General features: G+C 46.7%; 1 protein-coding gene across 1 annotated transcript in view; it reads right to left on the bottom strand.

Annotated features, from left to right (window-relative positions):
• Positions 1-16,850, bottom strand: part of LOC135518608 (piezo-type mechanosensitive ion channel component 2-like) — a 328,980-nt gene that overhangs the window by 202,453 nt on the left and 109,677 nt on the right. Inside the window, 1 exon segment of the mRNA XM_064943769.1 lies at positions 14,078-14,244. Coding sequence (XP_064799841.1) covers positions 14,078-14,244 — 167 coding nt within the window.

The raw sequence follows: 16,850 nt of genomic DNA, 5'->3' as shown, positions 1-16,850 counted from the left end.
CTAGGACAGCCGTCCTGATAGAGAGCTAGGACAGCCGTCCTAACAGAGAGCTAGGACAGCCGTCCTAACGGAGAGCTAGGACAGCCGTCCTGATAGAGAGCTAGGACAGCCGTCCTGATAGAGAGCTAGGACAGCCGTCCTGATAGAGAGCTAGGACAGCCGTCCTAATAGAGAGCTAGGACAGCCGTCCTGATAGAGAGCTAGGACAGCCGTCCTAATAGGAGAGCTAGGACAGCCGTCCTAATAGAGAGCTAGGACAGCCGTCCTAACGGAGAGCTAGGACAGCCGTCCTATACGAGAGCTAGGACAGCCGTCCTAATAGAGAGCTAGGACAGCCGTCCTGAACGGAGAGCTAGGACAGCCGTCCTGATAGGAGAGCTAGGACAGCCGTCCTGATAGAGAGCTAGGACAGCCAGCCGTCCTGATAGGAGAGCTAGGACAGCCGTCCTGATAGAGAGCTAGGACAGCCGTCCTGATAGAGAGCTAGGACAGCCGTCCTGATAGGAGAGCTAGGACAGCCGTCCTGATAGAGAGCTAGGACAGCCGTCCTAACGGAGAGCTAGGACAGCCGTCCTGATAGAGAGCTAGGACAGCCGTCCTAACGGAGAGCTAGGACAGCCGTCCTGATAGAGAGCTAGGACAGCCGTCCTGATAGAGAGCTAGGACAGCCGTCCTGATAGAGAGCTAGGACAGCCGTCCTAACGGAGAGCTAGGACAGCCGTCCTGATAGAGAGCTAGGACAGCCGTCCTGATAGGAGAGCTAGGACAGCCGTCCTGATAGAGAGCTAGGACAGCCGTCCTGATAGAGAGCTAGGACAGCCGTCCTGATAGAGAGCTAGGACAGCCGTCCTGATAGGAGAGCTAGGACAGCCGTCCTGATAGGAGAGCTAGGACAGCCGTCCTGATAGAGAGCTAGGACAGCCGTCCTGATAGAGAGCTAGGACAGCCGTCCTGATAGAGAGCTAGGACAGCCGTCCAGCCGTCCTAACGGAGAGCTAGGACAGCCGTCCTGATAGAGCTAGGACAGCCGTCCTGATAGAGAGCAAGGACAGCCGTCCTGATAGAGAGCTAGGACAGCCGTCCTGATAGAGAGCTAGGACAGCCGTCCTGATAGAGAGCTAGGACAGCCGTCCTGATAGGAGAGCTAGGACAGCCGTCCTGATAGAGAGCTAGGACAGCCGTCCTGATAGAGAGCTAGGACAGCCGTCCTGATAGAGAGCTAGGACAGCCGTCCTGATAGAGAGCTAGGACAGCCGTCCTGATAGAGAGCTAGGACAGCCGTCCTAATAGAGAGCTAGGACAGCCGTCCTGATAGAGAGCTAGGACAGCCGTCCTGATAGAGAGCTAGGACAGCCGTCCTGATGGAGAGCTAGGACAGCCGTCCTGATAGAGAGCTAGGACAGCCGTCCTGATAGAGAGCTAGGACAGCCGTCCTGATAGAGAGCTAGGACAGCCGTCCTGATAGAGAGCTAGGACAGCCGTCCTGATAGAGAGCTAGGACAGCCGTCCTGATAGAGAGCTAGGACAGCCGTCCTGATAGAGAGCTAGGACAGCCGTCCTGATAGAGAGCTAGGACAGCCGTCCTGATAGAGAGCTAGGACAGCCATCCTGATAGAGAGCTAGGACAGCCGTCCTGATAGAGAGCTAGGACAGCCGTCCTGATAGAGAGCTAGGACAGCCGTCCTGATACGGAGAGCTAGGACAGCCGTCCTGATAGAGAGCTAGGACAGCCGTCCTATAGAGAGCTAGGACAGCCGTCCTGATAGAGAGCTAGGACAGCCGTCCTGATAGAGAGCTAGGACAGCCGTCCTGATAGAGAGCTGGGACAGCCGTCCTAACGGAGAGCTAGGACAGCCGTCCTAATGGAGAGCTAGGACAGCCGTCCTGATAGAGAGCTAGGACAGCCGTCCTGATAGAGAGCTAGGACAGCCGTCCTGATAGAGAGCTAGGACAGCCGTCCTGATAGAGAGCTAGGACAGCCGTCGTAATGGAGAGCAAGGACAGCCGTCCTAACGGAGAGCTAGGACAGCCGTCCTGATAGAGAGCTAGGACAGCCGTCGTAATGGAGAGCTAGGACAGCCGTCCTGATAGAGAGCTAGGACAGCCGTCCTGATAGAGAGCTAGGACAGCCGTCCTAATGGAGAGCTAGGACAGCCGTCCTGATAGAGAGCTGGGACAGCCGTCCTGATAGAGAGCTAGGACAGCCGTCCTGATAGAGAGCTAGGACAGCCGTCGTAATGGAGAGCTAGGACAGCCGTCCTGATAGAGAGCTAGGACAGCCGTCCTGATAGAGAGCTAGGACAGCCGTCCTGATGGAGAGCTAGGACAGCCGTCCTGATAGAGAGCTAGGACAGCCGTCCTGATAGAGAGCTAGGACAGCCGTCCTGATAGAGAGCTAGGACAGCCGTCCTGATAGAGAGCTAGGACAGCCGTCCTAATGGAGAGCTAGGACAGCCGTCCTGATAGGAGAGCTAGGACAGCCGTCCTGATGGAGAGCTAGGACAGCCGTCCTGATAGAGAGCTGGGACAGCCGTCCTGATAGAGAGCTAGGACAGCCGTCCTGATAGAGAGCTAGGACAGCCGTCCTAATGGAGAGCTAGGACAGCCGTCCTAACGGATAGAGAGCTAGGACAGCCGTCCTGATAGAGAGCTAGGACAGCCGTCCTAACGTAGAGCTAGGAAAGCCGTCCTAATGGTGGGCTTGTTACACCCATGGTGCTGAAACCTAATGTCCATGGTTTTAGGAAACAGCCTGTCCATGGTTTTAAAAAGTGTGTCCATGGTTTGTTAACTGAGCCGCTGTCCATGGTGCTGAAACACGATCTGTCCATGGTTTTGAAACATGATCTGTCCATGGTTCTGAAACACGATCTGTCCATGGTTCTGAAACACGAGCTGTCCATCATGCTGAAACATGAGCTGTCCATGGTTTTGAAACACGATCTGTCCATGGTTCTGAAACACGAGCTGTCCATCATGCTGAAACATGAGCTGTCCATGGTTCTGAAACATGGCTGAATCTGATGTCACCAGGAGAGGACAAATAGAATACAAAGGTCTATTATACAACCGTCAGTAAATCAATTTTATATGGCAGTAGTAGGTGTCATTACCATGTGTGTGAGGGTATCACTACCATCTGTGCCAGTCTGTTTGTGGTTTTAATTAACTTAGAGTCGTAAAGAGAGAGCTGGACAGATGCCAGGGATGGGGCTTAATGGCAGGGGGCCTTCCAACTCTATCATCCCTCCTGAGGAATTTGGAGACACAGAGAACCCCAAAAAATCAAGGCAACAATATAGAAACGAGGAGAGTGAAACATCCTTGTTTAGCCCCTCAGGATCCACAGAGTCTCAGCAATACTGTCAGAATGCCTCTCTTTGTTTTAGTTTACGTACGATGTCACTTCCTCTTGGTGAAATCTGAACGTCTTCTATGGCTACAAAGTGCAGGGAGGAATGTAGCCCTGGTTGGCTTCGATGCAGTGGCGTGAAGTAGCATAGGACATGTTTTTATTGCTAATTGCAGCCTTACGTCCTGCGATGCCAAGTTTCAATGCTTGTTTAGTTTGACCATTAGAAGCAGCCCTGCAGATGCATTTGAGAATGTATATTGCCATTTGTGGTGCGACAATTAATGAAGCTTTGGATTTAGTATTCTTTACCTCTTCTCAGGTTTACCTCTTCTCAGGTTTACCTCTTCTTGGGTTTACCTCTTCTCGGGTTTACCTCTTCTCAGGTTTACCTCTTCTTGGGTTTACCTCTTCTTGGGTTTACCTCTTCTTGGGTTTACCTCTTCTTGGGTTTACCTCTTCTCGGGTTTACCTCTTCTCAGGTTTACCTCTTCTCGGGTTTACCTCTTCTCAGGTTTACCTCTTCTTGGATTTACCTCTTCTCGGGTTTACCTCTTCTCAGGTTTACCTCTTCTCGGGTTTACCTCTTCTCAGGTTTACCTCTTCTTGGGTTTACCTCTCCTCGGGTTTACCTCTTCTCAGGTTTACCTCTTCTCGGGTTTACCTCTCCTCGGGTTTACCTCTTCTCGGGTTTACCTCTCCTCGGGTTTAGCTCTTCTCGGGTTTACCTCTTCTCAGGTTAACCTCTCCTCAGGTTTACCTCTTCTCGGGTTTACCTCTCCTCGGGTTTACCTCTTCTCAGGTTTACCTCTCCTCAAGTTTACCTCTCCTCAGGTTTACCTCTTCTCGGGTTTACCTCTTCTCAGGTTTACCTCTTCTCAGGTTTACCTCTTCTCAGGTTTACCTCTCCTCGGGTTTACCTCTTCTCAGGTTTACCACTCCTCAAGTTTACCTCTCCTCAGGTTTACCTCTTCTCGGGTTTACCTCTTCTCAGGTTAACCTCTTCTCAGGTTTACCTCTTCTCAGGTTTACCACTTCTCAGGTTAACCTCTTCTCAGGTTTATCTCTCCTCAGGTTTATCTCTCCTCGGGTTTACCTCTTCTCAGGTTAACCTCTTCTCGGGTTTACCTCTTCTCAGGTTTACCTCTTCTCAGGTTTACCTCTTCTCGGGTTTACCTCTCCTCGGGTTTACCTCTTCTCAGGTTAACCTCTTCTCAGGTTTACCTCTCCTCAAGTTTACCTCTCCTCAGGTTTACCTCTTCTCGGATTTACCTCTTCTCAGGTTAACCTCTTCTCAGGTTTACCTCTTCTCAGGTTTACCTCTTCTCGGGTTTACCTCTTCTCAGGTTTACCTCTTCTCAGGTTTACCTCTTCTCGGGTTTACCTCTCCTCGGGTTTACCTCTTCTCAGGTTAACCTCTTCTCAGGTTTACCTCTTCTCAGGTTTACCTCTTCTCGGGTTTACCTCTTCTCAGGTTTACCTCTTCTCAGGTTTACCTCTTCTCGGGTTTACCACTTCTCAGGTTAACCTCTTCTCAGGTTTACCTCTCCTCAGGTTTACCTCTCCTCGGGTTTACCTCTTCTCAGGTTAACCTCTTCTCAGGTTTACCTCTCCTCGGGTTTACCTCTTCTCAGGTTTACCTCTTCTCGGGTTTACCTCTCCTCGGGTTTACCTCTTCTCAGGTTAACCTCTTCTCAGGTTTACCTCTCCTCAAGTTTACCTCTCCTCAGGTTTACCTCTTCTCGGATTTACCTCTTCTCAGGTTAACCTCTTCTCAGGTTTACCTCTTCTCAGGTTTACCTCTTCTCGGGTTTACCTCTTCTCAGGTTTACCTCTTCTCAGGTTAACCTCTTCTCGGGTTTACCTCTCCTCGGGTTTACCTCTTCTCAGGTTAACCTCTCCTCAGGTTTACCTCTTCTCGGGTTTACCTCTTCTCAGGTTTACCTCTTCTCAGGTTTACCTCTTCTCGGGTTTCCCTCTCCTCGGGTTTACCTCTTCTCAGGTTAACCTCTTCTCAGGTTTACCTCTTCTCAGGTTTACCTCTTCTCAGGTTTACCACTTCTCAGGTTTACCTCTCCTCGGGTTTACCTCTTCTCAGGTTTACCTCTTCTCGGGTTTACCTCTTCTCAGGTTTACCTCTTCTCAGGTTTACCTCTCCTCAGGTTTACCTCTCCTCGGGTTTACCTCTTCTCAGGTTAACCTCTTCTCAGGTTAACCTCTTCTCAGGTTTACCTCACCTCAGGTTTACCTCTCCTCGGGTTTACCTCTTCTCAGGTTAACCTCTTCTCAGGTTTACCTCTTCTCAGGTTTACCACTTCTCAGGTTTACCTCTCCTCGGGTTTACCTCTTCTCAGGTTTACCTCTCCTCAAGTTTACCTCTCCTCAGGTTTACCTCTTCTCAGGTTTACCTCTCCTCAGGTTTACCTCTCCTCAGGTTTACCTCTTCTCAGGTTAACCTCTTCTCAGGTTAACCTCTTCTCAGGTTTACCTCTCCTCAGGTTTACCTCTTCTCAGGTTTACCACTTCTCAGGTTTACCTCTTCTCAGGTTTACCACTTCTCGGGTTTACCTCTTCTCAGGTTTACCTCTTCTCGGGTTAACCTCTTCTCAGGTTTACCTCTCCTCAGGTTTACCTCTTCTCGGGTTTACCTCTCCTCAGGTTTACCTCTTCTCGGGTTTACCTCTCCTCAGGTTAACCTCTTCTCAGGTTTACCTCTCCTCAGGTTTACCTCTTCTCGGGTTAACCTCTTCTTGGGTTTACCTCTAAAAAATGTGGTCGTGTTGTCACAATGTACACAATGACCACACTTGTAATTGCCATTGGGCGGGCCTGGGAGCCAAGTGTCCTGCCTCTTGGGTAGCTGCATGCTGTGCGTAACGGAATAGGCTGAGATTGCTTGCATGCGAAAACAAATGAGAGGGGGGCAATATTGTGAATTCTGGTAGATTTGGATCCCATTTGAGGATGTTCCAGTAGCGCTGAGCGATTAACCTTACTTTCTGCCATTATTCTGGATTTTAAACAACTAATTAACCCAGGTCAGTTGAATTATTTGAATTCCATTTCATTCTGGACACTTTCTGTAGAGATAAATCACATCCAGTCGGAGGGGATGGCTGCTGTTTTATGGACTATTTTACGGACTGCGCTATTTTGTTTATTTTTTATCACATTGTTTGTAACTCATTTTGGACGTAATGTTGCTGCCACCGTCTCTTATGGACGGAAAGAGCTTCTGGACATCAGATCAGTGATTACTAACCTCAAACTGGACAAAGATGTATTATTTAATGAGGACGACGCAAACGATATACTACTTTGTCAAAGACAAGGCCCAAATCCCAGTCATCAGCATAAAGAAAATATGGAGAAAAAGGGGGAGTATGTATCTTGTGTTTCACCGAGACGCGGCGGAATGACGACACGGATAATATAGAGCTGGTTTGCTTCTCCGTGCTTCGGCAGGACAGAGCAGCTATGTCTGGTAAGACGAAGGGCGGTGGTGTGTGTCTATTTGTCAATAACTGATGGTGCCCAATGTCTAACATTAAAGAAGTCTCGAGGTATTGCTCGCTTGAGGTAGAGTACCTCATAATAAGCTGTAAACCACACTACCTACCAAGAGAGTTCTCATCTATATTATTCATAGCCGTCTATTTACCACCACAAACTGATGCTGGCACTAAGACAGCACTCGCCAATCTGTATAAGGCCATAAGTAAACAAGAAAATGCTCATCCAGAAGCGGCGCTCCTAGTGGCCGGGGACTTTAATGCAGGGAAATATAAATCTGTTTTACCTCATTTCTACCAGCGTGTCACATGTGCAACCAAAGTGGGAAAAACTCAAGACCACCTTTTCTCCACAAACAGAGACGCATACAGAGCTCGCCCTCCATTCGACAAATCTGAAGATAACTCTATAATACTGATTCCTGCTTACAAGCAACAACTAAAGCAGGAAGTACCAGTGACTCGCTCAATATGGAAGTGGTCAGATGACGCGGATGCTACGCTACAGGACTGTTTTGCTAGCACAGACTGGAATATGTTCCGGGATTCATCCAATGGCATTGAGGAGTATACTACCTCAGTCAGGCGGCTTCATCAATAAGTGCATCGATGACATCTCCCCCACGTACATTTCCCAACCAGAAGCCATGGATTACAGGCAAAATCCGCACCGAGCTAAAGGCCAGAGCTTCCGCTTTCAAGGAGCGGGACACTAATCCGGACGCTTATAAGAAATCCCGCGATGCCCTCAGACGAAACATCAAACAGGCAAAGTGTCAATACAGGACAAAGATCAAATCCTACTACACCGGCTCTGACGCTCGACGGATGTGGCAGGGCTTGAAAACTTTTACGGACTACAAAGGGAAACCCAGCTGCGAGCTGCCCAGTGAATTGAGCCTACCAGTAGGATGTCTAGGAGAGCATCAGCACCGTTCTATACTAGTAGAATGTCCTCTATGTAACTCTGAGAGGAGACCATCAGTACTGTTCTATACCAGTAGAATGTCCTCTATGTATCTCTGAGAGGAGAGCATCAGTACCGTTCTATACCAGTAGAATGTCCTCTATGTATCTCTGAGAGGAGACCATCAGTACCATTCTATACCAGTAGAATGTCCTCTATGTATCTCTGAGAGGAGAGCATCAGTACCATTCTATACCAGTAGAATGTCCTCTATGTATCTCTGAGAGGAGACCATCAGTACCGTTCTATACCAGTAGAATGTCCTCTATGTATCTCTGAGAGGAGACCATCAGTACCGTTCTATACCAGTAGAATGTCCTCTATGTATCTCTGAGAGGAGACCATCAGTACCGCTCTATACCAGTAGAATGTCCTCTATGTATCTCTGAGAGGAGAGCATCAGTACCGCTCTATACCAGTAGAATGTCCTCTATGTATCTCTGAGAGGAGACCATCAGTACCGTTCTATACCAGTAGAATGTCCTCTATGTATCTCTGAGAGGAGACCATCAGTACCATTCTATACTAGTAGAATGTCCTCTATGTATCTCTGAGAGGAGACCATCAGTACCGCTCTATACCAGTAGAATGTCCTCTATGTATCTCTGAGAGGAGACCATCAGTACCGTTCTATACCAGTAGAATGTCCTCTATGTATCTCTGAGAGGAGACCATCAGTACCGCTCTATACCAGTAGAATGTCCTCTATGTATCTCTGAGAGGAGAGCATCAGTACCGCTCTATACCAGTAGAATGTCCTCTATGTATCTCTGAGAGGAGACCATCAGTACCATTCTATACCAGTAGAATGTCCTCTATGTATCTCTGAGAGGAGACCATCAGTACCGTTCTATACCAGTAGAATGTCCTCTATGTATCTCTGAGAGGAGAGCATCAGTACCGTTCTATACCAGTAGAATGTCCTCTATGTATCTCTGAGAGGAGACCGTCAGTACCGTTCTATACCAGTAGAATGTCCTCTATGTATCTCTGAGAGGAGACCATCAGTACCGTTCTATACCAGTAGAATGTCCTCTATGTATCTCTGAGAGGAGACCATCAGTACCGCTCTATACCAGTAGAATGTCCTCTATGTATCTCTGAGAGGAGACCATCAGTACCGTTCTATACCAGTAGAATGTCTATGTATCTCTGAGAGGAGAGCATCAGCACCGTTCTATACCAGTAGAATGTCCTCTATGTATCTCTGAGAGGAGAGCATCAGCACCGTTCTATACCAGTAGAATGTCCTCTATGTATCTCTGAGACCATCAGTACCGCTCTATACCAGTAGAATGTCCTCTATGTATCTCTGAGAGGAGAGCATCAGTACCGTTCTATACCAGTAGAATGTCCTCTATGTATCTCTGAGAGGAGAGCATCAGTACCATTCTATACCAGTAGAATGTCCTCTATGTATCTCTGAGAGGAGAGCATCAGTACCATTCTATACCAGTAGAATGTCCTCTATGTATCTCTGAGAGGAGACCATCAGTACCGTTCTATACCAGTAGAATGTCCTCTATGTATCTCTGAGAGGAGACCATCAGTACCGTTCTATACCAGTAGAATGTCCTCTATGTATCTCTGAGAGGAGACCATCAGTACCGCTCTATACCAGTAGAATGTCCTCTATGTATCTCTGAGAGGAGAGCATCAGTACCGCTCTATACCAGTAGAATGTCCTCTATGTATCTCTGAGAGGAGACCATCAGTACCGTTCTATACCAGTAGAATGTCCTCTATGTATCTCTGAGAGGAGACCATCAGTACCATTCTATACTAGTAGAATGTCCTCTATGTATCTCTGAGAGGAGACCATCAGTACCGCTCTATACCAGTAGAATGTCCTCTATGTATCTCTGAGAGGAGACCATCAGTACCGTTCTATACCAGTAGAATGTCCTCTATGTATCTCTGAGAGGAGACCATCAGTACCGCTCTATACCAGTAGAATGTCCTCTATGTATCTCTGAGAGGAGAGCATCAGTACCGCTCTATACCAGTAGAATGTCCTCTATGTATCTCTGAGAGGAGACCATCAGTACCATTCTATACCAGTAGAATGTCCTCTATGTATCTCTGAGAGGAGACCATCAGTACCGTTCTATACCAGTAGAATGTCCTCTATGTATCTCTGAGAGGAGAGCATCAGTACCGTTCTATACCAGTAGAATGTCCTCTATGTATCTCTGAGAGGAGACCGTCAGTACCGTTCTATACCAGTAGAATGTCCTCTATGTATCTCTGAGAGGAGACCATCAGTACCGTTCTATACCAGTAGAATGTCCTCTATGTATCTCTGAGAGGAGACCATCAGTACCGCTCTATACCAGTAGAATGTCCTCTATGTATCTCTGAGTACCGTTCTATACCAGTAGAATGTCTATGTATCTCTGAGAGGAGAGCATCAGCACCGTTCTATACCAGTAGAATGTCCTCTATGTATCTCTGAGAGGAGAGCATCAGCACCGTTCTATACCAGTAGAATGTCCTCTATGTATCTCTGAGACCATCAGTACCGCTCTATACCAGTAGAATGTCCTCTATGTATCTCTGAGAGGAGAGCATCAGTACCGTTCTATACCAGTAGAATGTCCTCTATGTATCTCTGAGAGGAGAGCATCAGTACCGTTCTATACCAGTAGAATGTCCTCTATGTATCTCTGAGAGGAGAGCATCAGTACCATTCTATACCAGTAGAATGTCCTCTATGTATCTCTGAGAGGAGACCATCAGTACCGTTCTATACCAGTAGAATGTCCTCTATGTATCTCTGAGACCATCAGTACCGTTCTATACCAGTAGAATGTCCTCTATGTATCTCTGAGAGGAGACCATCAGTACCGTTCTATACCAGTAGAATGTCCTCTATGTATCTCTGAGAGGAGACCATCAGTACCGTTCTATACCAGTAGAATGTCCTCTATGTATCTCTGAGAGGAGAGCATCAGTACCATTCTATACCAGTAGAATGTCCTCTATGTATCTCTGAGAGGAGACCATCAGTACCGTTCTATACCAGTAGAATGTCCTCTATGTATCTCTGAGAGGAGAGCATCAGTACCGCTCTATACCAGTAGAATGTCCTCTATGTATCTCTGAGAGGAGACCATCAGTACCGTTCTATACCAGTAGAATGTCTATGTATCTCTGAGAGGAGACCATCAGTACCATTCTATACCAGTAGAATGTCTATGTATCTCTGAGAGGAGACCATCAGTACCGTTCTATACCAGTAGAATGTCCTCTATGTATCTCTGAGAGGAGACCATCAGTACCATTCTATACCAGTAGAATGTCCTCTATGTATCTCTGAGAGGAGAGCATCAGCACCGTTCTATACCAGTAGAATGTCCTCTATGTATCTCTGAGAGGAGAGCATCAGTACCATTCTATACCAGTAGAATGTCCTCTATGTATCTCTGAGAGGAGACCATCAGTACCGTTCTATACCAGTAGAATGTCCTCTATGTATCTCTGAGAGGAGACCATCAGTACCGTTCTATACCAGTAGAATGTCTATGTATCTCTGAGAGGAGACCATCAGTACCGTTCTATACCAGTAGAATGTCTATGTATCTCTGAGAGGAGACCATCAGTACCATTCTATACCAGTAGAATGTCCTCTATGTATCTCTGAGAGGAGACCATCAGTACCGTTCTATACCAGTAGAATGTCCTCTATGTATCTCTGAGAGGAGACCATCAGTACTGTTCTATACCAGTAGAATGTCCTCTATGTATCTCTGAGAGGAGACCATCAGCACCGTTCTATACCAGTAGAATGTCCTCTATGTATCTCTGAGAGGAGACCATCAGTACCGCTCTATACCAGTAGAATGTCCTCTATGTATCTCTGAGAGGAGACCATCAGCACCGTTCTATACCAGTAGAATGTCCTCTATAACATATTATCAGAGAGGTGAGCATAGACCTCACTATCATATTGTTCCCTGCTACATACCACAAGTTGAAAAGGCCTAATATAGTGTAGAAGAGGTCATACAATAGGTTTTGTATTGATTGTTATGCTGATGGTGTAAAGAACATTTCTTGGTCCATGGAGTGTAATGATGAGCAACCAGACACTGCAGTTCACACACTTATGACATTTCTTACCCCAGTTACTAATAAGCACGTACCCATTTAAAAAATGATTGTAAACACTGGTGATATCTCAGGACTGACACTTGGGCATCAGTGAGAGTCTCTGGTGATATCTCAGGACTGACATATTGGGCATCAGTGAGAGTCTCTGTTGATATCTCTGGACTGACATATTGGGCATCAGTGAGAGTCTCTGGTGATATGTTGATCACCAAAAGTTCTTGTTGCATTCTGATTGGACCTCCTCAGGCGGGCTGGCAGTGGACTTCCTCCCCCTCGCGCCTCCTCAGGCGGGCTGGCGGTGGACTTCCTCCCCCTCGCGCCCCGCCTCGTCTTCCTGCGGGTTGGCCCCTAAAAAACGGAGTTTGTTTGGGAGGTATCAGAGGCACTATTGCTCCGAAGAGTCTTCCTCAGTGGCAGAGGACTGCCCTCCTTTAACCAGACGTCATCTTGTCTGGGGCAGAACCTGGAGTTGAATCTCACTCGTCTGACTTGCCAGTCATAGATGGACAACCATGTCTACCTTCCTCCCTGTGCTTTGCATCCATAGAACATCATACACATTTCTCCAAGAGGAGGTGACTTCGTCCACATTTCACCAAGAGGAGATGACATCGTCCACATTTCACCAAGAGGAGATGACATCGTCCACATTTCCCCAAGAGGAGGTGACATCGTTCACATTTCACCAAGAGGAGATGACATCGTCCACATTTCACCAAGAGGAGATGACATCATACACATTTCTCCAAGAGGAGGTGACATCATCCCCATTTCACCAAGAGGAGATGACATCGTCCACATTTCACCAAGAGGAGATGACATCGTCCACATTTCACCAAGAGAGGTGACTTCGTCCACATTTCACCAAGAGGAGATGACATCGTCCACATTTCACCAAGAGGAGGTGACTTCGTCCACATTTCACCAAGAGGAGGTGACATCGTCCACATTTCACCAAGAGGAGATGACATCATCCACATTTCACCAAGAGGAGGTGACATCATCCACATTTCACCAAGAGGAGGTGACATCATCCACATTTCACCAAGAGGAGGTGACATCATCCAGATTTCACCAAGAGGAGATGACATCATCCACATTTCACCAAGAGGATATGACATCATCCAGATTTCACCGAGAGGAGATGACATCATCCAGATTTCAACAAGAGGAGATGACATCATCCAGATTTCAACAAGAGGATATGACATCATCCAGATTTCACCAAGAGGAGATGACATCATCCAGATTTCAACAAGAGGATATGACATCATCCAGATTTCACCAATAAGAAGTGACGTAAACTCAAACAAAGAGAGGCATTCTGACAGTATTGCTGAGACTCTGTGGATCCTGAGGGGCTAAACAAGGATGTTTCACTCTCCTCATTTCTATATTGTTGATGCCTTCATTTTTTTGGGGTTCTCTGTGTCTCCGGATACACAGACACCCAAAATATGAACTATGTATATTTTGACGTGGCCTGTTGATTAACCAGACACACCATTTCCCTGGTTATTTGTATTATCTGGATCTATCATTTACCGTTTCCCTTCAAACACATTATCATTATCATTTGTTGAAATTGTTGTGTCTCGAATGGGCCACGAGGCTAGAAATAGGGTCTAAATGCAACGGTCAGATCACTCTGAGGAAGCCATGGAAACGTCAGTCACTTGTTCTCAGCCTGTTCAATGGATAGAAGTGAGCTACCTCGAATTAGTCCTTTTGGAAGTGTTTCTTGGGAAAGCCACTCTCATGATTTTTGTCATTGTTGTTGAGAACCCGTCCTTTCCTTTGGTTGCCGAAGCCAAGGCCCACCTGAACTAGTGAAGTCATTTTTAAGATAATCAATAAATGTAGATTAAATAGATCAAAAGATTTTATAACAGAAAAATAGGTTTTATTGAAATAATTAACTTTTTTCTCCCATTTAACAAAAACTGTAAGTGTGTGTGTTAGAGCATGTTTTAGTCTGTGCATGTGTGAACACGTGTGTGTGTGTGTGTGTGTGTGTGTGTGTGTGTGTGTGTGTGTGTGTGTGTGTGTGTGTGTGTGTGTGTGTGTGTGTGTGTGTGCGTGCGTGCGTGCGTGCGTGCGTGCGTGCGTGCGTTTGTGTCTGTCTCCCTCCACTCACCTCTCCCTCTGGTTCGTAGTCAGTGTTGTCCTGGGCCATGTCCTCTGGCGGTCTCTTCTGAAACAGACTACGACACAGCAGCCAGCAGGCCAGCCCTGCTAGGAACATCCCTATGTCAGGGAGGAACACACGGATACCGTTCCCTGCATCTGCACCTATCACACTGGACACAGACAGACAGAGAGACAGAGAGAGAGAGCGAGAGAGACAGAGAGAGAGAGAGAGAGAGAGAGAGAGAGAGAGAGCGAGCGAGAGAGACAGAGAGAGAGAGAGAGAGAGAGTGAGAGAGAGACAGAGAGAGACAGAGAGAGAGAGAGAGAGAGTGAGAGAGAGACAGAGAGACAGAGAGACAGAGAGAGAGAGACAGAGAGAGAGAGACAGAGAGAGAGAGACAGAGAGAGAGAGAGAGGGACAGAGAGAGAGAGACAGAGAGAGACAGAGAGGGAGAGAGACAGAGAGACAGACAGTCAGACAAAACTGGGAGAGGCGACACAACGAGCCAACCACAACCCAAAAGAGTTACTCTTCATTCATAATGTCTGTCTTTTATAACCTCTCTGGGACGCATAGGCAGTTCAACACAACAACAAAAAAACAATTACTCCTCATAATGTCCGTCTTTACAACCTTTCTGGGATATGGAGACAGTTCAACAGGTTCATTGAAAGATTTATGACAGTTGCTTCCCTTTCTATAACATTTCAATGTGATTATCAAGTAGTGAGGCTTCATAATGGAGAATGGTGTGCTCTTCCAAGCTAATAGCCCTTTAACACTACTAAAAGCGCAGGTGTAACAGTATAACTTTAGACCGCCCCCTCGCCCATACCCGGACGCGAACCAGGGACCCTCCGCACACATCAACAACAGTCATCCACGAAGCATCGTTACCCATCGCTCCACAAAAGCCACGGCCCTTGCAGAGCAAGGGGAACCACTACTTCAAGGTCTCAGAGCAAGTGACGTCACCGATTGAAACGCTATTTAGCGCGCACCGCTAACTAAGCTAGCCGTTTCACATCCGTTACACTATAAAGTGTATCCTTCCGCGCTAAAATGGATTCTAAGACCCTAGGTCTTACACTTTATTTGGGTGATTCTCCACGTTTTTATGGTTTTGGGACGTTGAAGAGAAAGGCTCAGGTGTCAGAGCATCTACCACGCCAGTAACACAGTAGGAAGAACACCTTACCCAGAGCGTCAACATCATTATATGTGTTTAATTAGTATGTGTTACAATCCCCCCCACCACCTGTTAGGCTGAATACATGGTGGGAATCAGAAGAGTTTTCCATATACAAGACATATGCTGTATGTTATATATATATATATATATATTTTTTTTTTAATGACGTTCCACAACCACTTTAATGAAATCAAGCCCCATATTAAATACTCCTCATTAAAATGTAATTCATTCAATTCCAGCTAAACAACAGACTAAAAGTCATGAGAAGAAAACATAGCATCTGTGCCATATGGCACCCTATTCTCTATGGGGGTCCTGGTCTCAAGTAGTGCACTATATAGGGAATAGGGTCCCATTGAGTCCTGGTCTAAAGTAGTGCACTCTATATAGGGAATAGGGTTCCATAGGGCTCTGGTCAGAAGTAGTGCACTATATAGGGAATAGGGTTCTATAGGACTCTGGTCTAAAGTAGTGCACTATGTAGGGAATAGGGTTCCATTGGGCTCTGGTCAGAAGTAGTGCACTATATAGGGAATAGGGTTCTATAGGACTCTGGTCTAAAGTAGTGCACTATATAGGGAATAGGGTTCCATAGGGCTCTGGTCTAAAGTAGTGCACTATATAGGGAATAGGGTTCCATAGGGCTCTGGTCTAAAGTAGTGCACTATGTAGGGAATAGGGCCTCATAGAACTCTGGTCTAAAGTAGTGCACTATGTAGGGAATATGGCCTCATAGAACTCTGGTCTAAAGTAGTGCACTATGTAGGGAATATGGCCTCATAGAACTCTGGTCTAAAGTAGTGCACTATGTAGGGAATATGGCCTCATAGAACTCTGGTCTAAAGTAGTGCACTATCTAGGGAATAGGGTCTAAAGTAGAGCACTATCTAGGGAATAGGGTTCTATAGGGCTCTGGTCTAAAGTAGAGCACTATATAGGGAATAGGGTTCCATAGGGCTCTGGTCTAAAGTAGTGCACTATATAGGGAATAGGGTTCCATAGGGTCTGGTCTAAAATAGTGCACTATATAGGGAATAGGGTTCCATAGGGCTCTGGTCTAAAGTAGTGCACTATATAGGGAATAGGGTTCCATAGGGCTCTGGTCTAAAGTAGTGCACTATATAGGGAATAGGGTTCCATAGGGCTCTGGTCAGAAGTAGTGCACTATATAGGGAATAGGGTTCCATAGGGCTCTGGTCTAAAGTAGTGCACTATATAGGGAATAGGGTTCCATAGGACTCTGGTCTAAAGTAGTGCACTATATAGGGATTAGGGTTCCATAGGGCTCTGGTCTAAAGTAGAGCACTATATAGGGAATAGGGTTCCATAGGGCTCTGGTCTAAAGTAGAGCACTATATAGGGAATAGGGTTCCATAGGGCTCTGGTCTAAAGTAGTGCACTATATAGGGAATAGGGTTCCATAGGGCTCTGGTCTAAAGTAGTGTACTATATAGGGAATAGGGTTCCATAGGGCTCTGGTCTAAAGTAGTGCACTATATAGGGAATAGGGTTCCATAGGGCTCTGGTCTAAAGTAGTGCACTATATAGGGAATAGGGTTCCATAGGGCTCTGGTCTAAAG

Source organism: Oncorhynchus masou, chromosome 3, assembly GCF_036934945.1.
Source record: "Oncorhynchus masou masou isolate Uvic2021 chromosome 3, UVic_Omas_1.1, whole genome shotgun sequence".
Lineage (NCBI taxonomy): Eukaryota > Metazoa > Chordata > Actinopteri > Salmoniformes > Salmonidae > Oncorhynchus > Oncorhynchus masou.
Note: the sequence above shows the minus strand (reverse complement) of the source record. Positions and strands in the feature narration are given on the sequence as shown.